At 45.5% G+C, this 27,531-nt stretch overlaps 1 protein-coding gene across 1 annotated transcript in view; it reads right to left on the bottom strand.

Annotated features, from left to right (window-relative positions):
* kiaa0319 (KIAA0319 ortholog) overlaps positions 1-27,531 on the bottom strand; it is a 71,835-nt gene that overhangs the window by 33,190 nt on the left and 11,114 nt on the right. The window contains exons 3-9 of the mRNA XM_033013518.1: positions 23,325-24,082; positions 21,311-21,512; positions 17,382-17,480; positions 11,989-12,086; positions 7,785-7,872; positions 2,309-2,401; positions 501-633 (exon numbers count right to left, since the gene is read on the bottom strand). Coding sequence (XP_032869409.1) covers positions 501-633; positions 2,309-2,401; positions 7,785-7,872; positions 11,989-12,086; positions 17,382-17,480; positions 21,311-21,512; positions 23,325-24,082 — 1,471 coding nt within the window. The remainder of the gene's footprint in view (positions 1-500; positions 634-2,308; positions 2,402-7,784; positions 7,873-11,988; positions 12,087-17,381; positions 17,481-21,310; positions 21,513-23,324; positions 24,083-27,531) is intronic.

Below are 27,531 nucleotides of genomic sequence, written 5' to 3'. Positions count from 1 at the left end.
ATGGGTGACTTTTCTGGTCAGAACCCTTCTTCACAATCACAATCACAATCACAAGAATACTTTATTAGCCAAGTATGTTTTGCAACATACGAGGAATTTCATTTGCCAAGTCTCTTACAGAGCCAGAGACCTGGGTTCAATCCTGACCACGGGTGCTATCTGTATGGAGTTTGTACGTCCCCCACGTGGCTGCGCGGGTTTTCTCCGGGTGCTCCAATTTCCTCGCACACTCCAAAGACGTGCAGGTTTGTAGGTGAATTGGCTTCGGTAAAAGTGTAAATTGTCCCGAGTGCGTTGGACTGTGTAGTGTACGGGGTAATCGCTGGTTGACGCGGACGCAGTGGGCCAAAGGGCCTGTTTCCACGCCGTATCTCTAAAAACTAATCTCACCCATCACTGTTGTGTGATGTCCATGATAGGCCATTTCAACTGATTTGATAATAAAACAACAGCGGCAAACAGGCAAAACTAAACCAATTAGCAGGAGTCTGTCCATTTACCTAAAGGTGTAGTTACCAGTAACTAGGTTAGACAAGTATAGGACCGCCGTGTTTCCTGACGCCTTCTGTTTTCTCATGGGACCATCAATCTCCTCCCAGCGGTAGCTCACAATCCTGTCATCATCTGTACTTCCTAAAGAAAAAGAGAGCAACTTCAATGGGCCATTCCATGAAACATAGAAAATAGGTGCAGGAATAGGCCATTCGGCCCTTCAAGCCAGTACCTCCATTCAATCTGATCATGACTGATCATACGAAATCAGTACCCCGTTCCTGATTTCTCCCCATATCCCTTAATTCCATTAGCCCTAAGAGCTATATCGAACTCTATCTTGAATACATCATGAAGGCAGTGGAAAAGACATCTTGACAATCTCCAAGGATGGATTAGAAGGTTTACAAGTGGCAACGGGCTGGAATTGCTTGCCGAGTTTAATTCATTGTATCGCGTACCAAGAGACAGAGAAAAGGACTTTATTCCGTGGAGCACAGGAGAATGAGTGGTTATTTGCCCTATTATACATTTATGGACATGCATACATTTAATTTCAACATGGGATAGTCACAAAAAGCTGGAGTCGAGACCACAAAACGTCACACATTCCTTCTCTCCAGAGATGCTGCCTATCCTGCTGAGTTTCTCCAGCTTTTTGTGACTATCACCGGTTTCAACCAGCATCTGCAGTTTTTGTGTCTATCTGCAGTTCTTTCCTGAAACACTAGTTTCAACAAGGTACTTTTCAACAGTTTTGGACTGCATCAGTGAACATCCCCCACTGTCAGACAGACCTTAGCATTTCAAATTCTTGCAGGACCTTTGAGTTTCAGTTGAGTTTAGTTTATTGTCACGTGTACTGAAGTACAATGAAAAGCTTCTGTTGCGTGCTATCCAGTCAGCAGAGAGACAATACATGATTACAATCGAGCCAATCACAGTGTACAGATACAAGTGTGGCACCAATGGCCATTTGAGTCCATGACCTCCAGCCACTAACTCCAGATGTCCCAACGCAGTGGTAGAGATTAGTTTAGTTTAGAGATACAGCTCGGAAACGTGCCTTTCGGCCCACCGAGTCCGCACCAACCAGCAATCACCCCATACACTGGCATTATCCTACACACACAACTGACAATTTTATCGTCACCAATTAACCTACAAACCTGCCCGTCTTTGGAGTGTGGGAGGAAACCGGAGCTCCTGGAGAAAACTGACGCAGATCACGGAGAGAACGTACAAACTCCATACAGACAGCACCCATAGTCAGGATCGAACCCAGGTCTCTGGCTCTGTAAGGCAGCAACTCTACCGCTGCGCCACCGTGCCACCCCTGTGTCAGCACACCAAGTATAGGACTATCTAGCCAGTTATCTTGTCGTTCAGGACTGTTCCGTTTAGAGATACAGAGTGGAAACAGGCCCTTTGGCTCACCGCGTCCACACCGACCATCGATCACCCGTACACAAGTTCTACATTATCCCACGTTCCCACCCGACACACACTAGGGGCAATTTACAGAAACCAAGTCACCAAGTCACCGGCAAACCTGCACATCTTTGGTATGTGGGAGGAAACCGGAGCAACCGGAGAAAACCCACACCATCACAGGGAGAACGTGCAAACTCCATACAGACAGCACTTGTAGGCAGGTTCGAACTGTGGGTCTCTAGTGCTGTGAGGAAGTGGCTCTACCTGTGCCACAGTGCAGCCCACATTGACTGGCTTTTGCATTGCACACAACAGCGGCTGCACTTCAACACTGACTATATATGTGCATATTTTACCTATTTCTATAGGTAGCATTACTTACGGCTTCCATCGATGAATGCTGAGATTGGAGGCATGTTGACTTCCTGCACTTCAGGTAAGGCGATGGCTATAGGGGACTGATTTACACGCAAGGCTGTGAGGAAAGCAACAACAACATATCAGGGCAAGTCTCACGTAGGCTGAATTGTCCACATTACCAGAAATTAAATAAAAGGTTAGCGACAGAGAAGGAATGGGTGACGTTTCGGGTCCAGATGCTTCATCCAACGCGAAACATCACACATTCCTTCTCTCCAGAGATGCTGCCTGAGTTACTCCAGCATTTTCTGTTTATCTTCGGTGTAAACCAGCATCTGCAATTCCTTCCTACACATTTCATGATATTGAACTGGAAAAGATGTACAAAAGATTTGCGAGAATGTTACCAGGTTTGGCGAGTTTGAATTACAAGAAGAGGCTGGATGGGCTGAGTCCTTGTTTTCTCTGAAGAGCAGGAGGCTGAGGGGAGACCCTGAGGTTCTTCATGAGGGGGCGTATAACCATATAACCATATAACAATTACAGCACGGAAACAGGCCATCTCGGCCCTTCTAGTCCGTGCCGAACACGTATTCTCCCCTAGTCCCATCTACCTGCACTCAGACCATAACCCTCCATTCCTTTCCCATCCATATAACTATCCAATTTATTTTTAAATGATAAAATCGAACCTGCCTCCACCACCTCCACTGGAAGCTCATTCCACACAGCTACCACTCTCTGAGTAAAGAAGTTCCCCCTCATGATACCCCAAAACTTCTGTCCTTTAATTCTCAAGTCATGTCCTCTTGTTTGAAACTTCCCTACTCTCAGTGGGAAAAGCTTATCCACGTCAACTCTGTCTATCCCTCTCATCATTTTAAAGACCTCTATCAAGTCCCCCCTTAATCTTCTGTGCTCCAAAGAATAAAGACTTAACTTGTTCAACCTTTCTCTGTAACTTAGTTGCTGAAACCCAGGCAACATTCTAGTAAATCTCCTCTGTTCTCTCTATTTTGTTGACATCCTTCCTATAATTAGGCGACCAAAATTGTACCCCATACTCCAGAATTGGCCTCACCAATGCCTTGTACAATGTTAACATTACATCCCAACTTCTATACTCAATGCTCTGATTTATAAAGGCCAGCACACCAAAAGCTTTCTTTACCACCCTGTCTACATGAGATTCCACCTTCAGGGAACTGTGCACAGTTATTCCTAGATCCCTTTGTTCAACTGCATTCCTCAATTCACTACCATTTACCATGTACGTCCTATTTTGATTTGCCCTGCCAAGATGTAGCACCTCACACTTATCAGCATTAAACTCCATCTGCCATCTTAGAAACATAGAAACATAGAAATTAGGTGCAGGAGTAGGCCATTCGGCCCTTCGAGCCTGCACCGCCATTCAATATGATCATGGCTGATCATCCAACTCAGTATCCCGTACCTGCCTTCTCTCCATACCCTCTGATCCCCTTAGCCACAAGGGCCACATCTAATTCCCTCTTAAATATAGCCAATTAACTGGCCTCGACTACCCTCTGTGGCAGGGAGTTCCAGAGATTCACCACTCTCTGTGTGAAATAAGTTCTTCTCATCTCGGTTTTAAAGGATTTCCCCCTTATCCTTAAGCTGTGACCCCTTGTCCTGGACTTCCCCAACATCGGGAGCAATCTTCCTGCATCTAGCCTGTCCAACCCCTTAAGAATTTTGTAAGTTTCTATAAGATCCCCTCTCAATCTCCTAAATTCTAGAGAGTATAAACCAAGTCTATCCAGTCTTTCTTCATAAGACAGTCCTGACATCCCAGGAATCAGTCTGGTGAACCTTCTCTGCACTCCCTCTATGGCAATAATGTCCTTCCTCAGATTTGGAGACCAAAACTGTACGCAATACTCCAGGTGTGGTCTCACCAAGACCCTGTACAACTGCAGTAGAACCTCCCTGCTCCTATACTCAAATCCTTTTGCTATGAAAGCTAACATACCATTCGCTTTCTTCACTGCCTGCTGCACCTGCACCTGCTGCACCTGCGTGCCCACTTTCAATGACTGGTGTACCATGACACCCAGTTCTCGCTGCATCTCCCCTTTTCCTAGTCGGCCACTTTCAGCCCACTCTTCCAAATGGCCTAAATCTCTCTGTAGACTTTGAAAATTTACTTCATTATCCACAACCCCACCTATCTTAGTATCTTCTGCATACTTACTAATCCAATTTACCACACCATCATCCAGATCATTGATGTACATGACAAACAACAGTGGACCCAACACAGATCCCTGTGGCACCCCACTAGTCACTGGCCTCCAACCTGACAAACAGCCATCCACCATTACTCTCTGGCATCTCCCATTCAGCCACTGTTGAATCCATCTTGCTACTCCACCATTAATTCCCAACAATTGAACCTTCTTAACCAACCTTCCATGAGGAACCTTGTCAAAGGCCTTACTGAAGTCCATATATACAACATCCACTGCTTTACCCTCATCAATTTCCCGAGTAACCTCTTCAAAAAATTCAAGAAGATTAGTCAAACATGACCTTCCAGGCACAAATCCATGTTGACTGTTCCTAATCAGACCCTGTTTATCCACAAAAAATTCAAGAAGATTAGTCAAACATGACCTTCCAGGCACAAATCCATGTTGACTGTTCCTAATCAGACCCTGTTTATCCAGATGCTTATATATATTATCTCTAAGTATCCTTTCCATTAATTTGCCCACCACTGACGTCAAACTAACAGGTCTATAATTGCTAGCTTTACTCTTAGAATCCTTTTTAAACAATGGAACAACATGTGCAGTACGCCAATCCTCCGGCACTATTCCCGTTTCTAATGACATTTGAAATATTTCTGTCATAGCCCCTGCTATTTCTACACTAACTTCCCTCAATGTCCTAGGGAATTTCCTGTCTGGACCTGGAGACTTATACACTTTTATATTTTTCAAAAGTGTCAGTACTTCCTCTTCTTTGAATCTCATAGTTTCCATAGCTACTCTACTTATTTTCCCTTACCTCACATAATTCAATATCCTTCTCTTTGGTGAATACCGAAGAAAATAAATTGTTCAATATCTCCCCAACCTCTTTTGGCTCTGCAGATAGCTGTCCACTCTGACTCTCTAATGGACCAATTTTATCCCTCGTTATCCTTTTGTTATTAATATAGCTGTAGAAACCCTTTGGATTTACTTTCACCTTACTTGCCAAAGTAACCTCATATCTTCTTTTAGCTTTTCTAATTTCTTTCTTAAGATTCTTTTTACATTCTTTATACTCCTCAAGCACCTCATTTACTCCATGCTACCTATAATTATTGTAGATCTCTCTCTTTTTCTGAACCAAGTGTCCAATTTCCCTTGAAAACCATGGCTCTTTTCAATTTTTACTGTTTCCTTTCACACGAACAGGGACATAAAGATTCTGTACTCTTAAAATTTCCCCTTTAAATGTCCTCCATTTCTCTTCTACATCCTTCCCATAAAACAAAATGTCCCAATTCACTCCTTTTAAATCCTTTCGCATCTCCTCAAAGTTATGCAAGGTGAAGTGCCACTGTCTTTTTCCCAGAATAAAGGAGACTAAAACTTGAGGGCATAGAGGTTTAAGATGAGAGAGGCAAGATCTAGAAGAGTCCTAAGGAGCATCTTTCTTGCACAGAGAGTTGTGCAGATGTCGAATGAGCTGCCAGACGAAGTGGTAGAGATAGAGGTGGTTACAATGACAACATTTAAAAGACAGTTAGACACAGTGGCACAGCGGTAGAGTTGCTGCCTTAGAGCGCTTGCAGTGACGGAGACCCGGGTTCGATCCCGATAATGGGTGCTGTCTGTACGGAGTTTGTACGTTCTCCCCGTGACTGCGTGGGTTTTCTCCAAGATCTGCAGTTTCCTCCCACACTGCAAAGACGTGCAGGTATGTAGGTTAATAGAAACGTAGAAAATAGGTGCAGGAGTAGGCCATTCGGCCCTTCGAGCCTGCACCGCTATTCAATATGATCATGGCTGATCATCCAACTCAGTATCCTGTACCTGCCTTCTCTCCATACCCCCTGATCCCTTTAGCCACAAGGGCCACATCTAACTCCCTCTTAAATATAGCCAATGATCTGGCCTCAACTACCTTCTGTGGCAGAGAGTTCCAGAGATTCACCACTCTCAATGTGAAAAATGCTTTTCACATCTCGGTCCTAAAGGATTTCCCCTTTAACCTTAAACTGTGACCCCTTGTCCTGGACTTCCCCAACATCGGGAACAATCTTCCTGCATCTGGCCTGTCCAACCCCTTAAGAATTTTGTAAGTTTCAATAAGATCCCCCCTCAATCTTCTAAATTTTAGCGAGTACAAGCCGAGTCTATCCAGTCTTTCTTCATATGAAAGTCCTGACATCCCAGGAATCAGTCTGGTGAACCTTCTCTGTACTCCCTCTATGGCAAGAATGTCTTTCCTCAGATTTGGAGACCAAAACTGTACACAATACTCCAGGTGTGGTCTCACCAATACCCTGTACAACTGCAGTAGAACCTCCCTGCTCCTATACTCAAATCCTTTTGCTATGAATGCTAACATACCATTCGCTTTCTTCACTGCCTGCTGCACCTGCATGCCTACTTTCAATGACTGGAGTACCATGATGCCCAGGTCTCGTGGCATCTCCCCTTTTCCTAATCGGCTTGGTGTAAGTGTAAATTGTCCCTGATGTGTGTAGGATAGTGTTAATGTGTGGGGATCGCTGGTCGGCGCGGACTCGGTGGGCCGAAGGGCCTGTTTCCATGCTGTATCGGTAAACAAAAAAAAAAACAGGTACACGGATGGGAAAGGTTTGGAGGGATATGGGCTGGTCACAGCCAAGTGGGATTGGCTCAGTTAGGCAACTTGGTCAACATGGACGAGTTGGGCCGAAGGGCCAGTTTCCATGCGGTATAGCCCTCAGACTCCATAACTATGAGAAACATAAGAAAGTGTTCTGCTTGTTTATATTAATTTGAAGTGTGTGCAAATTATCTTTGCACGAGACGAATAAATAATTATATTCCATGGTGAAGAAACAAAGACTGGAAAATGGGTTCAATCGGCTACATTAAATTTAGTTTAGTTTAGAGAGACAGCGCAGAAACAGGCCCTTCAGTCCAACGAGTCAGCACCGAACAGCGATCCCCGCACATTAACACTATCCTACACTGACTAGAGACAATTTACGCTTATACCAAGCCAAGTAGCCCACAAAACTGCACGTCTTTGGAGTGTGGGAGGAAAACGAATATCTCAGAGAAAACCCACATGGTCATGAGGCGAACATTCAAACTCCATACAGACAAGCAATGGTGGTGGGGATTGAACTATGGGTCTCCGGCGCTGCAAGCGCTGTAAGGCAGCAACTCTACCGCTGTGCCACCATGCCGCCAAATGGTCAAACTGGAAAGGGCCCGAGTAAACAGTTCCTCATGTGGTGCGGTCTGAGATTCTTCGTTCATTACCAGGCTTCACAGTGACGTTGACAAGAGTTTCTCCATAAGCACCATCTCCCGACACAGACACTCTGAAGACGTACAGGCCATCTGACAACTGGAAATTAAACAGAATTGCACAAAATCTTACTACAAGGAAACAGGTAAATGAGGCCCCACAGGAATTTATGCTCCTTAAGAAACTCCACTCATCTTAATTCATATTTGATTCCAAGATGGCGTCCAACCCCAGGTGACTTCTAGCCACAGAACCAATCTGCAATCACATATTACAATCGCTCCATTCTTGATTAGTACAGGTGTCAGAGGTTATGGGGAAAAGGCAGGAGAATGGGGTTAGGATGGATAGGTCAGCCATGATTGAATGACGGAGTAGACTTGATGGGCCAAATGGCCTAATTCTACACCTTTTCCTTATGGCCGCCACACTTCTAAATCTACCCTGAGAATGGCTCTATTGTAATCATGTGTTGTCTTACCGCTGACTGGTTAGCACACAACAAAAGCTTTTCAGTGCACCTCGGTACATGTGACAATAAACAAAACTAATATCGGAGGTCCCTTCAATTTCTCTCTTTTCAACATATTTATTGAGTTTCCACATAAATGTACCAATTCTAACTGATTTTTTTTTAAAAGCCAAATGAGCTGGAATAACTCAGCAGGTCAGGCAGTACCTCTGGAGAACATGGATTTGTAATGTTTTAGTTCAGGACCCTTCTTCAGTTTGAAAGGTCACCTATCCATGTTGTCCAGAGATGCGGTCTAATCTGCTGAGTTACTCTAGCCATTTTGTGCCTTTATTGGTAAACCAGCAACTGCAGTTCCTTGTGTATCTATCTAACTGGAGATGATCTGATAAAGGTGTGTAAAGTCACAAGAGGAATAGATCAGGTAGAAGCACCGAATCTCTTGCCCAGATCTAGAACCAAAGGACATAGGCTTAAGGTGAAGAGGGAAAGATTTAATAACGTTTTCACATAAAGGGTGGTGGGTGTACGGAACAAGATGCCAGCGGAGGAAGTTGAGACAGGGACAATTGCAATGCTTAAAAAACATTTAGATGGGTACATGGATAGGACAGGTTTCGAGGGATATGGGCCAAATGCAGGCAGGTGTGACTAGTGTAGATGGGACATGTTGGTCATAAGGTCATAAGGAACAGGAGTAGAATTAGGTCATTCGGCCCATCAAGTCTATCTGCCATTCAATCCTCTGATCTATCTCTCCCTCCTAACCCCATTTTCTTGCCTTCTCCCCATAACCTCTGGACCTGGTGACGTGGGCAAGTTGGGCCAAAGAGCCTATTTCCATGCTGTGTGACTCTATAACTGCATTTTATGCTCATTTCAATTATTGTTTCAATATCTACCTTTTAATTAAGTTTTTGGCAGATGTATATTTGCAATCTGAAGAAATTCGAATGGATTAAAATTGACTATTAGACTCCTTAACAGTTCTATACAGAACATTGGAGTACTGTGTTCTGTTCTGGCCACCCCATTACAGGAAGGATGTGGAGGCTTTGGAGAGGGTGCAGAGGAGGTTTCACATCTTGCCTGGATTCGAGGATATTAGCTATAACAAGTGGTTGGACAAACTCAGAATATTTTCTCATGAATATTGGAATTGGAGGGAGACCTGATAGAAGTATAGAGAATTATGAGAGGCATTGATGGGGTAGACAGTCAAAACCTTTTCCCCCGGAGGTAAATGTCAAAAACGAGAGTGCATATCTTCACGGTGAGAGCTGCAATTTCTTGGTTCCTGGAGGAAGCTATCAGGGCTGGTCATGCAGGTAAATACAACAGAAGGGTCTCAACACGAAACGTCACCCATTCCTTTTCTCCAGGGATTCTGTCTGAGCCGCTGAGTTACTCCAGCATTTTGTATCTATCTTTGGAGGCATTTAAGAAGTTTTTAGATACGCACATGGATTTGGAGGAAACCTAGGGCGGAACGGTGGCGCAGTGGTGGTGTTGCTGTCTTACAGTGCTCACAGCACCAGCGACCCGGGTTCGATCCCGACTACAGGTTCTGTCTGTACGGAGTTTGTACGTTCTCCCCATGGGTCTTCTCTGAGATCCACCCACACTCCAAAGACGTACAGGTTTGTAGACTAATTGGCTTGGTATAACTGTAAATTTGTCCCTGGTGTGTGTAGAATAGTGTTAGTGTGCAGGGATCGCTAGTCGGTGCGGACTCGGTGGGCCGAAGGGCCCGTTTCTGCACTGTATCTCTAAAATACACAAAAAAGAATATGGATCACATGCAAGTAGAGAAGATTAATTTAACGGCATGAACATTGTAGCCTGAAAGGCATGTTCTACTACTGTACTGTCCTACAAATGATGGAATGAGGAAGGCTTCTAGCAGCATCAAACTTTTTCCAAGTGATTTTCTATGTAAAATTGAAATTCATAACTTTCTACTTTTAGATTGTGTTGCTGATTAAAATGTCACAGGATGTGATAATTATACAAGTATGTCCGCTCCATTTACATCCAGCAAGGACAAGCAGAACTTAGACCTCACACCTCGCGGCCACTGGGAACAAAACACAAGTGAAACCATTGCCATTTCTCTGCACAGCGTTCTCATTACACCTCATGCTGCCTCGAAAAGGCCAGCAGCATAATCAAGGACGAGTCTTACCCCGGTCATTCCCTCTTCTCCCCTCTCCCATCAGGCAAGAGGTACAGAGGTGTGAAAACGCACACCTCCAGATTCTGGAACAGTTTCATCCCAGCCATTATCAGGCATCCGAATCATTCTATCAACAATTCAAGTGTGGTCCTGAGCCATTGTTTAACTCATTAATGACCCCCGGACTATCTTTAATCATACTTTACTGGGCTTTATCTTGCACTAACCACTGTTCCCTTTATCATGTATCTGTGTGGATCTCTTGATTGTAATCATGTGTTGTCTTTCTGCCGACTGGTTATCACGCAACAAAAGCTTTCCACTGAACCTTGGTACACATGACAATCAGTTAAACTAAACTACATTGAACCAGGGATGTAGTGAGTTGGACTGTCAGGGTAAACATAGGATCTAATCACAAGAATGACCTGCCGAGTCCCTCAGCCTTCCAAAATAGACAGAATGTAGAAATAAAGAACTGCAGATACTGGTTTATACCAAAGATAGATACAGAGTGCTGAGAGTAACTCAGCGGGTTCGACAGCAACTCTGGAGGAAAGGGATAGGTGACGTTTCATGTTAGGACCCTTCTTCAGACTGAAAGTAGAGTGTGGGAGGGTTTATTAGCTGAAGGTGAGAAAACACCAGGACCAATCAGGTCTACCTGAAACGTCACCTATCCTTTTGCAATTAAATCCTGTGTTTACCCCGACTGTCCAACACGCTACTTATCCCTGGTTCAATTAAGTTTAGTTTAGTTTATTGTGACGTGTACCAAGGTACAGTGGAAAGCTTTTGTTAACCAGTCTGCAGAAAGACAATGCATGATTACAATTGAGAGATCCACATATCAGTTGAATGGCTATTGATGCAAAAACTGTGCTTTAATATTCAACTGTCCATTTCGCAAAATAGACACACATGTATGATACAAAATGTCGGCTAACGACTCCTTTCAAATTGATGCCAGCAACAATACATCTGAGAAAATCATTAAATAACCTGCCAGTCTATCGCAGATTTATCAATAACAAGAGCGAGATCTAAAAAAAGCAGGAGTCAAGGAAAAAAGCTGTCGAAAACCTGAAAGTAAAACTCTAAGAAGTGTCTGTGTTTAGTTTAATTTAGTTTAGAAATACAGCATGGAAACATGCCCGTCGGCCCACCGGGTCCGCGCTGACCAGTTATCCCACCCACACTAACACTATCCTACCTACAAGGGGCAATGCAAGCCAATTAACCTACAAACCTGTGCATCTTTGGAGTGTGGGAGGAAGCCAAAGCACCCGGAGAAAACCCACACAGGTCATGGGGAGAACGTACAAACTCCATACAGACAGCACCCGCAGTCAGGATCTAACCTGAGTCTCTGGCTCTGTAAGGCAGCAACTCTACCGCTGCGCCACCGTGCCGCCCCTAACTGGCAGTGTATCATAAACAGAGAAACAGATAGCACTTTAAACCAGAGATTTTTTAGAAACAGCAATGGCTGCGCATACTCACTAACATTTCTCATATTTATAGCTTAATTCTTACGTTGTACTTGAATTATATTTTCTCACCTTACCTGAGATAGCTTCAGTGTCTGAGAATCTTGGCCTTCCATTAGACCTTCAAAGTCCACAGGATGGCTCACTAAATTCCACTTATAGCTGTAAGGTGATTCTGAAGAGAAAAAGCAAACGTCAGCATATGTGAATAAAGCAATCAAGGCAAGGCAAATGGGCTTCTCAAAAGCCAGACTCAAAATACAAATGCTTTCTGCCTTTAGTTTAGTTTAGTTTATTGTCATGTGTACCGAGGTACAATGAAAAGCTTTTGTTGCGTGCTAACCATTCAGCGGTGAGCTAATGGCTGACTTGAAATTCAGGAGTCGTCTTTAAATACTAGGAGAGGTGCCGGAAGATTGGAGGGTGGGAAATGTTGTGCCTCTATTCAAGAAGGGCTGGAGGGAAAATGCTGGGATCTATAGGCCGGTGAGCTTAACATCTGTAGTCAGAAGGTTACTAGAGTATTCTGTGGGATAGGTTATACAGGCATTCGGGTGGACAAGGTCTGATTAGCGATAGTCAGCATGGTCATGTACGTAGGAGGTCGTGTCTCACAAATCTGAGTGAGTTTTTTGTAGATATGACCAAAAAGGTCGATCAATCAGTTTTATTCGTCACATTGCACATAAAGTGCAAGTGAAATGAATTTGCCAGCAGCGGTACAATGAAACAGAACACACAAACACACAATAAAAATGTAACACAAACATCCACCACAGCATTCATCACAAAATTTGGCCAGTCCTCCTCCATTTTCCCCCGTGGTCGGGACCTCAACCCTCCGCAGTCGTCGCTGCGGGCGTCCAGATGTGCAGACAAGGTAAAAAGTCCAGTTAAGTCCTGAAACGGTGCCTCCCCACCGGAGACCGCGGCTTCAAGTTGGTGTAGGCCGCAGGCCGGCGGTTGGAGATTTAAAGTTCGCGCCGCAGCCAGAAGCACCGCAGACTGCAGGGCCGGCAGTCGAAGCTCCCCTCCAGGGATCCCCGGCGAGGGACCCCGCTCCTGATGGTAAGTCCACGCCGCGTACGCGGTAGAAGTTGGTCGCGGGCCGGCATTCGGAGCTTCTTCTTCCCCAGGGTCCCCCGCGGCTTCAAGCTTCAGGCTGCCGCGGGCCAGCGAAACGGAGCGCTCCCCTCCGGCGAGGGCTCGCCCGCTCCACGCCGAGAGTCCATGCTGCGCCCGCTGCTGAAGCCCCGGGCACGTCTCCGGGAAAGGCCGCACCGTTCCTTGCTGTTAGGCCACGGGGGAGGCGACATGGAAAAAGTCACGTCTCCGTGGAGGCGACCGAAGCGGTTTCCTCCTTACACCCCCCACACCACCCCCCACACAAGACACACAAAGAAACATTAAAACCATACATTAAAACATACTAAAAAAACAAAAAAAGTAGAAAAAAACAGACATGCTGCTGACAGGGCTGCCGGCTTGCAGCGCCCCCACCTTTCGGCCTTAGGGCAGAGCTGTAGATGCTGTGTTGATGGGGTTCAGCAAAGCATTCGACAAGGTTCCGCATGGTAGGCTGCTCTGGAAGGTTATGCCCCTGTCCCACTTAGGAAACCAGAATGGAAACCTCTGGAGACTTTGCGCCCCACCCAAGGTTTCCGTGCGGTTCCCGGAGGTTTTTGTCAGTCTCCCTAATGGTCGAAAGTGGTTTCCGCTTCTTCCATGTTCCGGCGATTATTTCAAAAAATTCAAAACCGGCCGCGACTAAAAATAGGTTGCCGTTTTAAAAATAGGTAATTTTTTAGTTGAAGCCGGTTGCGATGCTAGTTGAAGGTGGTTGCCGGAGGTTGCAGGTAGCGCAAGGTAAGACCTTTTTTTCACCCAGTTTTATTCCACCAGGGAGGTCTTACCTCCAGGAACCGCACGGGTGGGGCGCAAACTCTCCAGAGGTTTCCATTCAGGTTTCCTAAGTGGGACAGGGGCATAGATCGCATGGGATCCAAGGAGAGATAGCTGAATGGATAGCAAATTGGCTTCATGGAAGGAAGCAGAGGGTGATGGTGGAAGGTTGCTTCTCGGACTGGAGGTCTGTGACTAGTGGTGTGCCTCAGAGTTGGGTGCTGGGCCCGTTACTGTTTGTCACCTACATCAATGATTTGGATGAGAACATACAAGGCATGATTAGCCAGTTTGCTGATGATACAAAAGTTAGTCTTTTTGCAGATAGTGAGTTTAATTGTGAAAAATTGCAGCAGGATCTTGATCAATTGATCAGGTGGGCTGAGGAATGCTTGATGGAATTTAAGAGTACACAAGTTATAGGAATAGAATTAGGTTATTCTGCCCATCGAGTCTACTCCGCCGTTCAATCATGGCTGATCTCTGCATCCTAATCACATTTTCCTGCCTTCTCCCCATAACACCTGTTCTGATCAAGCATCTGTCTATCTCTGCCTAAAAAATATCCACTGATTTGACCTCCACAGCCCTCTGTGGCAATGAGTTGCACAGATTAACTACCCTCCGACTAAAGAAGTTCCTCCTCAGCTCCTTTCTAAAAGAGCGCCCTTTAATTCTGAGGCTATGATCCCTGGTTCTAGACTCTCCCACCATTGGAAGACATCCTTTCCACATCCACTCTATCTGATGCCTCTCATTATTCTATACGTTTCAATTAGGTCCCCCCCCCCCCCTCAACCTTCTACACTCCAGCGAGTAGAGGCCCAGTGCTATCGAACGCTCGCCATATGCTTACCCACTCATTGCTGGAATCATTCTTGTAAACCTTCTCTGGACCCTCTCCAGAGCCAGCACATCCTTCCTCAGATAGGGGGTCCAAATTTGCTCACAGTACTCCAGATGTGCCTGACCAACGCCTTATAGAGCCTCAGCATTACATCTCTGCTTTTGTTTTCCAGTCCTCTTGATATAAATGCTAGCATTGAATTTGCCTTCCTTACTACCTATTCGACTTGCAAATTAACTTTTTGGGAATCCTGCACCAGCACTCCCTAATCCCTTTGCACCTCCAAATTCTGGATCCTCTCTCCATTTAGAAAATAATCTACGCCTTTATTCGTATTACCATAATTTATTACCAAATTATTACCAAAAATGTAATACTGAAAACTTTGAGGTGTTGCATTTTGGGAAGTCTAAAATGGGCAGGACCTACACAGTGAATGGTAGGGCTCTGGGGAGCGTTGTAGAGCAGCTGGATCTAGGAGTGCAGGTGCATGGTTCCTTGAAGGTGAATTCACAGGTAGATCGGATGATGAAAAAAGCTTTTGGCACATTGGCTTTGATCAATCAGAGTATTGTATAGAGGTCATATTGCAGTTGTATAAGACGTTGTTGGTTAAGCCACATTTAGAGAATTGTGATTCAGTTCTGGGCACCATGTTATAGGAAAGATGTTATCAAGCTGGAAAGGGTACAGAGAAGATTTACAAAGATGTTGCCAGGACTAGAATGTCTGAGCTATAGGGAGAGGTTGAGTAAGCTGGGTCTCTATTACATGAGCACAAGAGGATGACAGGTGATCTAATAGAGGTGTATAAAATCATGGTAGGAATAGATTAGGTAGATTGGGTAGATGCACAGAGTTTCTTGCCTAGAGTAGTTGAATCGAGGACCAGAGGACATATCTTTAAGGTGAAGGGAAAAAGATATAATCGGAATCTGAGGGGTAACATTTTCGCACAAAGGGTAGTGGGTGTATGGAACAAGCTGCCAGGGGAGGTCGTTGAGGCTGGGACTGTCCCAATGTTTAAGAAACAGCCAGACAGGTACATGGGGGGCAGTGTTAGCTGTGTGGAGGATGCTAGGAGGCTGCAAGGTGACTTGGATAGGCTGGGTGAGTGGGCAAATGCATGGCAGATGCAGTATAATGTGGATAAATGTGAGGTTATCCACTTTGGTGGCAAAAACAGGAAAGTAGACTATTATCTGAATGGTGGCCGATTAGGAAAGGGGGAGATGCAACGAGACCTGGGTGTCATGGTACACCAGTCATTAAAAGTAGGCATGCAGGTGCAGCAGGCAGTGAAGAAGGCGAATGGTATGTTAGCATTCATTGCAAAAGGATTTGAGTATAGGAGCAGGGAGGTTCTACTGCAGTTGTACAGGGTCTTGGTGAGAACACACCTGGAGTATTGCGTACAGTTTTGGTCTCCTAATCTGAGGAAGGACATTCTTGCCATAGAGGAAGTACAGAGAAGGTTCACCAGACTGATTCTTGGGATGTCAGGACTTTCATATGAAGAAAGACTGGATAGACTCTGTTTGTACTCGCTAGAATTTAGAAGATTGAGGGGGGATCTTATAGAAACTTACAAAATTCTTAAGGGGTTGGACAGGCTAGATGCAGGAAGATTGTTCCCGATGTTGGGGAAGTCCAGAACAAGGGGTCACAGTTTAAGGATAAGGGGGAAATCTTTTAGGACCGAGATGAGGAAAACATTTTTCACACAGAGAGTGGTGAACCTCTGGAATTCTCTGCCACAGAAGGTAGTTGAGGCCAGTTCATTGGCTATATTTAAGAGGGAGTTAGATGTGGCCCTTGTGGCTAAAGGGATCAGGGGGTATGGAGAGAAGGCAGGTACAGGATACTGAGTTGGATGATCAGCCATGATCATATTGAATGGCGGTGCAGGCTTGAAGGGCCGAATGGCCTACTCCTGCACCTATTTTCTATGTTTCTATGGATAGGACAGGTTTTGGAGGGATGTGGACCAAACGCGGGCAAGTGGGACATGGGTCGCTGGGACATGTTAGACATGGGCGGGATTCCACACTATCACTCGATGACTCTACGAGTACAATGGAGCCATTCACAGTGTACATGATAAGCGAATAACGTTTAGTGCATACCTTGGGTTTGCAAAACAACGAATCTCTGTGACAATAAAGTATCATTCATTCATTCATTAACTTGCCCTGGAGAAGGTGCCGAGGAGTCACGGCAGGCAGAACATCTGCGTCACAGCACCAGAGAGCCGGGTTCAATTCTGACCTCGGGTTGATTGATACTTCATTATCATATGTGAAATGTCACGGTGAAACTCTTTGTTTTGCATACCATACACCAAGTCCACAAAGAATCCGGTCCCTCTTTGTGTTGTGCTGTCTGTGTGCAGTTTTGACGGTCTCCCTGTGACTACGTGGGTTTCCTCCGGATGCTCCGGTTTCCTCCCACATCCCAAAAACATGCGGTCTATAGGTTAATTGTGCTCCGTATAATTGCCCCCGATTATCAGGGAGTGGATGAGAAAGGGGGATAGCAGAGAGCTGGTGCAAACGGATGATCGATGGTGGGCCGAAGGGCCCGTTACCATGCTGTATTTCTACACTAAATTAAAAAGATTTATAAAGGAGACATATGCATAAGCCATCAGATACGAAATACAGAAGAAATGTCATCCATCCCTTGTATACCGTCTAATCTTGTTCTAAAGCCAAGCCTCACCTGCAGTTGGAGCGGGGACTACAAAGGTATTCAGATCCACAGAATCTTTGGGCCGAGTGACTACAATGTTTGTTCCAGCTGATACAACCAGTTCCTTAACTATGAGGGGAGGGAGGGAAAAAAAAGTTTTAAACATTTTCAACGAAAAAAAACATTAAAAGTGACATCAACTTTTAAAACGTTTGCTTAATAGCCTTACCTATCTATGAAAACATCTTTAGTTAATACATTTTGCAGAAAGTTATTTCTCCAATTAATTGCATTTAGTCAAATCTAAACACAGAATTAGAAGATAATCTGAACACAACAAATGAAGACTTGAATGTATACATTGTTTCACACGACTTCAATCTGTGCTTTATGGCCTTTTAGCACTTTTGATCTAATTTAGGAAATGTAGCAGGCAACATGTGAGCAGAAACAGTGGATTTTTTTTAGATACATAGAAACATAGAAAATAGGTGCAGGAGAAGGCCATTCGGCCCCTTGAGCCTGCACCGCCATTCAATATGATCATGGCTGATCATCCAACTCAGTATCCTGTACCTGCCTTCTCTCCATACCCCCTGATCCCTTTAGCCACAAGGGCCACATCTAACTCCCTCTTAAATATAGCCAATGAACTGGCCTCAACTACCTTCTGTGGCAGAGAATTCCACAGATTCACCACTCTCTGTGTGATATGCAGTTATATGCAGTCACAGAGTCATACAGCATGGAAAAAAAACCTTCGGCCCAAAAGTTGTTTACAGAATAAATGGGCCTTTGGAAGAACTCCACTGATCTTTAAAATGAGATGAAAAGCTTCATAGGAAGAGCTGCTTGTAATGGGCAGTGGCATTACTAAGAGCTGCTGACTCCATTTCTGTGACCTGGGTTCAACTAACCCTTCCTCATTACTCAATACCCAGTCTAGAATAGCCTGCTCTCTTGTTGGTCCCTCTACATGTTGGTTTAGAAAACTATCCCACATACATTCCAAGAAATCCTCTTCCTCAGCACCCTTGCCAATTTGATTCACCCAATCTATATGTAGATAGAAGTCACCCATTATAACTGTTTTACCTTTGTTGCACGCATTTCTAATTTCCTGTTTCAAGTTCAAGTTCAAGTGAGTTTATTGTCATGTGTCCCTGTATAGGACAATGAAATTCTTGCTTTGCTTAAGCACACAGAAAATAGTAGGCATTTACTACAAAACAGATAAATGTGTCCATATACCATGATATAAATATATACACACATGAATAAATAAACTGGTAGTGCAAATAACAGAAAGTGGTTGCTAATAATCAGAGTTTTGTCCGAGCCAGGTTTAATATCCTGATGGCTGAGGGGAAGTAGCTATTCCTGAACCTGGTTGTTGCAGTCTTCAGGCTCCTGTACCTTCTACCTGAAGGTAGCAGGGAGATGAGTGTGTGGCCAGGATGGTGTGGGTCTTTGATGATACTGCCAGCCTTTTTGAGGCAGCGACTGCGATAAATCCCCTCGATGGAAGGAAGGTCAGAGCCGATGATGGACTGGGCAGTGTTTACTACTTTTTGTAGTCTTTTCCTCTCCAGGGCGCTCAAATTTCTGAACCAAGCCACGATGCAACCGGTCAGCATGCTCTCGACTGTGCACCTGTAGAAGTTAGAGAGAGTCTTCCTTGACAATCCGACTCTCCGTAATCTTCTCAGGAAGTAGAGGCGCTGATGAGCTTTTTTGATAATTGCGTTAGTGTTCTCGGACCAGGAAAGATCTTCAGAGATGTGCACCCCCAGGAATTTGAAGTTCTTGACCCTTTCAACCATCGACCCGTTGATATAAATGGGGCTGTGGGTCCCCCTCCTACTCCTTCCAAAGTCCACAATCAGTTCCTTGGTTTTGCTGGTGTTCAGGGCCAGGTTATTGCGCTGGCACCATATGGACAGTTGCTCGATCTCTCTTCTGTACTCTGACTCATCCCCATCAGTGATACGCCCCACAATAGTGGTGTCGTCAGCGAACTTGATGATGGAGTTCGCACTGTGGTTCGCTACGCAGTCATGGGTATAGAGTGAGTACAGCAGGGGGCTGAGCACGCAGCCTTGAGGTGCTCCCGTGCTGATTGTTATTGAGGCTGACACATTTCCACCAATACGAACAGACTGTGGTCTGTGGACGAGGAAGTCGAGGATCCAGTTGCAGAGGGATGCGCAGAGACCCAGTTCTGCGAGTTTGGTAACCAGTTTGGAGGGGATGATTGTGTTAAATGCCGAGCTGTAATCAATGAATAACAGCCTGACATATGAGTTTTTGTTGTCCAAGTGGTCCAGTGCGGGGTGGAGGGCCAGCGAGATCGCATCCACCGTTGATCTGTTGTGGCGGTACGCGAACTGCAGTGGGTCCAGGTTTTTGTCGATGTAGGAGTTGATTTGCTCCATGATCAACCTCTCAAAGTTTGATACCATCCCCAACTCCACTACTACTGTTAGGTGGCCTGTACACAACGCCCACTAGCGTTTTCTGCCCCATAGTGTTTCGCAGCTCTACCCATATCGATTTCACATTCTCCAAGCTAATGTCCTTCCTTTCTATTGGGTTAATCTCCTCTCTAACCAGCAATGCTACCCCACCTCATTTTCCTTTCTGTCTATCCCTCCTGAATATTGAATATCCCTGGATGTTCAGCTCCCAGCCTTGGTCACCCTGGAGCCATGCCTCCGTGATCCCAACTATATCATATTCATTAACAACTATCTGCACGTTCAACTCATCCACCTTATTGTGAATGCTCCTTGCATTGAGACACAAAGCCTTCAGGCTTGTTTTTACAACACTCTTACCCCTTATACAATTATGTTGAAAAGTGGCCCTTTGTGATTTTTGCCCTGGATTTGTCTGCCTGCCACTTTTACTTTTTACCTTACTACCTATTGCTTCTACCCTCATTTTACACCCCTCTGTCTCTCTGCTCATGCTCCCATCCCCTTGCCACATTAGTTCAAATCCTCCCCAACAGCACTAGCAAACACTCCCCCAAGGACATTTGTTCCATTCCAGCCCAGGTGCAGACCATCCTGTTTGTACTGGTCCCACCTCTCCCAGAACTGGTTCCAATGCTCTATGATTTTCCAACTCCAGTGGTAATTAAACTTCTTTTTTTTTCACTCCTAGTTTTCTTCATATATTTTTAGGATATTCAAAAAGTTGAATAAAATAAACACTTATGTTACCTAATGTTTTTGGATCATGTGACAAAATAAATTATATATAAAATTATATACAGGGGAGAATAAGGCAAAAATTACCAAAAAAACATAAGAGTATTTAGTCAAGGGTGAATTAAATTTTGTGATAAAGACTCGTGAATGACACTGAAATAGTTTAAGAAGCACTGCTCTAACCAATAAAGGCCAATGTGGCAAAAGCCTTTTTGACCACCCTATACGAAACGACACGACAGAATCCCAGGAGGGGAATTGATTTGCCGACCGTCATAAAACACAAAATACATGAAAGATGAAATTAAAGTGACGAGTGGAAAGGATTGGGGATGTGCAAAGATTTGGGGACTGGGGGGGGGGCTGGAAGGGCAGTCAGTCTACCCCATGACAGAAGGGGAGGAGTTGTACAGTTTGATAGCCACAGGGAAGGATTTCCTGTGGCATTCTGTCCTGCATTTTGGTGGAACCAGCCTGTTGCTGACAGTACTCCTCAGGTTGACCGGTTTGTCATGGAGGGAGGGAGCTGGATTGTCCAGGATGCTCCGCAGTTTGAGGAGCATTGTCCCCTCCAAGACAGCGACCTGTGATGCCAACTTGCTGACAGGTATTTACCTTTTATGGATTCTACAACCTTTGCAAAAATGAATGAAAGTTTAATTTGTATTGAACAGAGGGCAATATCAGCTCCGTATCATGTTAACACCTTTCGCTTCCGGCTGAATTAGGAAAACACTGTGGTACCTGGTTGCTGGGTAAATGCAGACACTGTTGAGACTTCAGTGCCCGCCGACTGTGAAGCCAGTGGATTCTCCGATACGGGAGTTACATCCGGGACACCTGCTCCTGACCTCTCCTGGTGTGTGGCTGCAAAGCTGGTGTTTTCCGAAACAGCTGTCCCAGAGAGTGGTTTGGGAAGTGATGAATTTGAAGGAAAGACATCTTCCTGGTAAAGAGAAGAAACGTGCAAATTACTTATTGCACGTCAGAAGGTCATAGGAGTAGAATTAGGCTATTCAGCCCATTGAGTCAACTCCGCCATTCAATCATGGCTCTCACTCCTCACCCCATTCTCCTGCCTTCTCCCCATAAACTCTGACACCTGTACTAATCAAAAATCTATCCATCTCCACCTTAAAAATAAATCCACTGACTTGGCCTCCACAGATTCACCACCCTCTGACTAAAGAAATGTCTCATCTCCTTCCTAAAAGTACGTCCTTTAATGCATTCATTGTAAAGAACGTAGAAGCAAGGAACTGCATGTGCTGGCTTGCAAAAAAAACACTTTCTTTACAGGGGAGAGGTGGGATAAGCTGGAAGGGAGGGGCAGGATAAAGCCTATCTTTCTATTCCTTTAGTTTTAGTTTTTTTAGTCTGAGAGATACGGCGCGGAAACAAGCCCTTCGGCCCACCGCGTCCACACCGACCAGCGATCCCCACGCACTATCCTGCACACTCTAGGGACAATGTACACTTATACAAAGCTCATTAACCTACAAACATGTATGTCTTTGGAGTGTGGGAGGAAACCGAAGATCTCGGAGAGAACGTACAAACTCCGTGCAGACAGCGCCCATAGACGGGATCGAACCCGGGTCTCCGCCGTGCCACCCATTCCTCTCATGATCCAATGCACCTTCCATAGGATCACCCCTCATACTCCTGCACTCCAAGGAATAAGCTCCAAGCCAGCTCAACCTCTCATAGAAACATAGAAAATAGGTGCAGGAGGAGGCCATTCGGCCCTTCGAGCTCAGGCCCTCGAGTCCTGGCCATATTTAATTACAAGCTTGTGAGATTTTATTTTTCCTTTCCATCTCCACTTTGCTGGGTAAAGAACAGCAGGGGGGGATGGGAGCAATGTCATGTTTGGCCCACGGCCATCTCAACCTTCTCTTTCCCTCTGATCATCAATCATGCCTGCCTCTGGCACATGTGGGTGAGACTAGGACCCAGGTTACCTGTGGGCCTTTCTGCAGCAGCTGGTGTGCACCAGAGCCAGAAGGGATGAGAAGAAATACCCATGAGAGGACTTTTAAACAACAACTCATTATAACAGTGATGAAGAACTGCAGATGCTGGTTAATACACTAAAGGACACAAAGTGCTGGAGTAACTCAGTGGGGTCAGGCAGCATCTCTGAACATCATGGATTGGTGACATTTTGGGGTAGAGTCCCTTCTTCAGTCTCGGCGAGGACTCCTTCCCATAGAAAAAGGCCGGGAGGCGGAGGCGAGTGAAGAAGAGCTCTACATCATGGCAAACCCAGAACCTGTTGAGGTGTGGGCAGAGGGGTTTAAAGTGAGGCCTCTGATGAGGACAGACCGTTCTGTATCAAAACAGCACGGTGGCACAGCGGTTGAGTTGCTGTCTTACAGCGCCAGAGACCCGCGTTCGATACTGACTACGGGTGCTGTCCGTAAGGAGTTAGTACGTTCACCTCAAGACCTGCATGGGTTTTCACCGAGATCTTCGGTTTCCTCCCACACTCCAAAGACGTTATTTGGCTTGGTATAAGTATAAAATTGTCACTAGCGTGCGTTGGTGTGTGGGGATCGCCGGCCGGTACGGACTCGGTGGGCCGACGGGCCTGTTACTGCACTGCATCTCTAAACTAAACGGAGGAGGGTGTAAACACAACAGGAGTGAGAGCTGGGGCAGAGGGAATCTTGGGCGAGGTACTCTGGGGGAGATGATGGTGGCTGAGAAGGAGGGGGGGGGGGGCATTGAACAATGATGAGTTTTGAAAGCCTACCTCTTGGGTGCCAGCATCAGTTTCATTTGAATCGTGCTGAAGATCTTCTTTACCCGCAGTCTCCAAAGGGACCAATGCCATAAGATCACTTGCGTCTTTTGTCCCATCAGGCCACTCTTCCTGCTCAGGTCCATTGGCTGGGAAGTCCACACCTGATGAGATCCCGCTGTGAATTCCAACCTCCTCTCTTTCATCACTGACTCCTCCAGCCTTGGCTGGAGAAACATCAAGATCATAGTTGGGGTCCCACACCAGCCAGTCTTGTGAACCATGTTCCTGATCCTTGCTGGAAGCCTGCAAGCTTCCGTCATTAATGGGTATTTTCTGGTCATCTCCTTTGGCGCCTGTCACTGTCGAATCATCGAGACTCGGATCTGGTGCAAAGAGATCTTCCAGCTTACTGTCCCTCCCAGTTGAGGCAGATCCACCTAGTTCGCCCATGGGATATCCCCTGCCTCTATAAAAAGCTTCCTGCACACTCGACCTCAGAGTAGTTGACCTCCGCACAAAGGTCAAGTGAGATTCCATGACGCTGGTGTTCTTTGGTTCACACTCTTCCGCATGCTGGCAGCTCAAAATGTAACAACGACCCTGGAACATCCACGCCAAGTCACAGTCAGGAAAGTCACAACAAGCCGATGTACATTCGGACATTGAAACCGCCAGAGGAACCCGTAGGATTTTGCTCGTCTTCATGTTTGGGGAAACTATTGCATCCGAATACCGAGCAGTTTCACTGCAATAATCGCAGAGAGTCCCTGTGAAAATATCATAAGCCACAGATTAAATTATTTTAATTTAGTTTAGCTTGGAGATTCAGTGCAGAAACAGGCCCTTCGACTCAGTGGGTCCCCACTGACCAGCGATCCCCGCACAGTAGCACTATCCTACACATACTAGGGACAATTTATAATTTTACCGAAGACAATTAACCCACAAACCGGTGTGTCTTTGGAGTGTGGGAGGAAACCGGAGCACCCGGGGGAAACCCATGCGGTCACAGGGAGAACGTACAAACTCCAGACGAGCAGGACAAGTAGTCAGGATTGAACCCGGGTCTCTGGCGCTGTAAGGCAGCAGCTCTACCGCTGCACCACTGTGCCAGATATCAGCCAGAGAACAGGAAATCAAAATGCTGCTCAGGGATTCAAGTTAAGGAATTGCAATGAAATACAAAACAGTATTGAACACTTTTAAGGCTAACGTGTATAAAATAACAAAATCCATGCGCCCTGGGTATATCACAGTGGGTCATAGAGTCATAGAGTAATATAGTGTGGAAACAGGCCCTTCGGCCCAACATGCCCCCACCGGCCAACATGTCCGAGCTACACTAGTACCACCTGCCTGCGCTTGGTCCATATCCCTCCAAACTTGTCCTAAACATGTACCTGTCTAACGGTTTCTTAAACGTTGGGAGAGTCCCAGCCTCAACTGCCTTCTCTGGCAGTTTGTTCCATACACCCACCACCCTTTGTGTGAAAATGTTACCCCTCCTATTAAATCTTTTCCCCTTCACCTTGAACCTATGTCCTCTGGTCCTCGATTCCCCCATTCTGGGCAAGAGATTCAGTGCATCTAGTTTACAAATTTTGCAATTGTGCACAAAGTTACATTTACATCTTGCATATCATCCCAAACTACTGGGCATCCGTGAAGCATCTTTTGAGTTGAGGGAATGTAGGCAGTTGGTACAGTCCCATGAGATAGTTTTCCAGCTATACAGTTTTAACAATGTTAGTTGAGGAACAACAAATTATTGGCCAGGATATACTGCTTTGCAATGGACCAGGATTTTTTTTTTTGCAAATGCCCAATAATTCAGACAATTCCTCTGAACATTTCCATCTAACATTTTGAATAAAAGGGTTGTGAATCTTTGGAATTCTCCAATATATTATGTACTCTGCTGAGCCAGATGGCTTTTTTTTTTAGTAATAATGGGATACAAGGATAAGTACCCGAACTCATGGAAGGACCGTTCAGAAGCCTGATAACCGAGGAGAAGATGATGTCCACGACTCCCGTGGTACCACCCAGTGATTAAAGCGGCATGGTGCCGCAGCGGTAGAGTTGCTGCCTTACAGCACTAGAGATCCTGGTTCGATCCTGACCAAGGGTGCTTGTCTGTACAGAGTTTGTATGTTCTCCCTGTGACCGTGTGGGTTTCCTCTAACATTCCAAGGACGTAAGGGCGTCCAACCTAGGGCGGTGCAGGCTCGAAGGGCCGAATGGCCTACTCCTGCACCTATTTTCTATGTTTCTATGTAAAGGGTTTGTAGGTTAATTTGGGTTCAGTCATTGTTCCTCGTGTGTAGGTTAGTGTTAGAGTAAGGGGTGATCGCCGATCGGTGTCGGTAAGGAGCCGTTTCCACTCTTTATGTTTTAATCAAAAAATCCCAACATGCTCAAATCATGTTTTGGCTCATTTAGCCCAGCACCAGATATCAGCTGGAGAACAGGAAATCAAAATGTTGCCATGGGATTCAAGTTAAGAAATTGCAATGAAATACACAAGAGGGGTTTTAAGCACAAGTTGCATTATCCAGCCACTAAAATTAAAACAAATTGGCATTAACTGGACCAGATTGTAAAGGAAATGCAATTATGTTTTTCACAGTGCATGTACTTCTACAACTATCTCCATTAAGATGGCAAAGTACAGATCTGATTTCCACATTAGAGCCTTCACCAGCACAGTGAGAATGTTGCAAGTGGTGAGAACAACACATTGTGCCTGTTTCAGCTACTGGGACAGCTATAGAATTCCATTTCGCTTTTGAGCAAAAGGTTGATTACCAAGTAGATTTCAAGTGAGGTCACTCCCTGTAAAAACAGTGAAGAGATTACTAATGGAAACAAAACTGCAGGTGCATACGTGAGATCACACTTTTCTTAGACAACAATGGACCTACCAGGCACCGCCCTGTCTGTGGCCATTCAAGGCTGGCCCAAACTGGTCCTGCTGTTTTCTCGCCTCCAGAATCCAGATATTCACCTCCCTTCTCCAGCTTTCAGTCTGAAGTAGGGACCCGACCTGAAATGTCACCCACTCCTTTTCCCCTGAGATGCCGCCTGACCAGCTGAGATACTTTTTATTGGTAGGACTTTATAGCATATGAAATTCCTCGTATGTTGCAAAACGTACTTGGCTAATAAAGTATTATGTTTATGATTATGATTCAATTTCCCTATTGGCCTATCAGCTGAACAAACTGGGAGTAAACGCTCTTTGATAAGGTTTGTCTAGAATTGGCTTTATAATCAACTTTAATAGGTCTGAAGAAGGGTTTCGGCCCGAAACGTCGCCTATTTCATTCGCTCCATAGATGTTGCTGCACCCGCTGAGTTTCCCCAGCAATTTTGTGTACCCGAGATACTCCGCTACTTTGTGTCCATTAGAATAGTTGTATATATGTGGTCATGTATGTATGTATCTTTGGTTTATATTAAAGTTGATTATAAAGCCAATTCTAGACAAACCTTATCAAAGAGCGTTTACTCCCAGTTTGTTCAGCTGATAGGCCAATAGGGAAATTGAATCATAATCATAAACATAATACTTTATTAGCCAAGTACGTTTTGCAACATACGAGGAATTTCATATGCTATAAAGTCCTACCAATAAAAAGCAACAGAACACACAAAATACATTTTAACATAAACATCCACCACAGTGACTCCTCCACATTCCTCACTGTTTGTTCTCCCATGGTCGGGGGCCTCGAGCCCTCCATTGACGGGACGATCTTGGATCCCGTAGCCGGCGGTCAGGCCCTCCTCGTCGGGGCGATCAAGCTCCTGCATTGGGGGGGAGGGGGGGAAATCTCAGCTCCCCCGCGCTGGGCGATCTGACCCCGGGTCAGGGCTGGTCGAACCTTCTGCGTCGTTTGGAGCTCCTGACATCTACGGTCTCTACCCGAGATACGATCCGGAAAATAATCGCATCTCCGGCAAGGTAACAGATTGAAAAATGATTCCCCCGACCCCCTCCCCCACCCCCCACATAAAACAAACGAGAGAACATTAAAGGGCCTGTCCCACAAGCATGCGACTACATGCGGCAAGCGCAACCAAACCGGAAGCAGGGGCCGCGCGGAGGTTGAGTGATCCCCGTACAGGGCCTATCCCACCAGCATGCGACTGCATGCGGCGAGCGCAACTAAACCGGAAACGGGGGCCGCGCGGAGGTCAAGTGATCGTACGA

The sequence above is a fragment of the Amblyraja radiata genome, chromosome 2 (assembly GCF_010909765.2).
Source record: "Amblyraja radiata isolate CabotCenter1 chromosome 2, sAmbRad1.1.pri, whole genome shotgun sequence".
Classification (NCBI taxonomy): domain Eukaryota; kingdom Metazoa; phylum Chordata; class Chondrichthyes; order Rajiformes; family Rajidae; genus Amblyraja; species Amblyraja radiata.
Note: the sequence above shows the minus strand (reverse complement) of the source record. Positions and strands in the feature narration are given on the sequence as shown.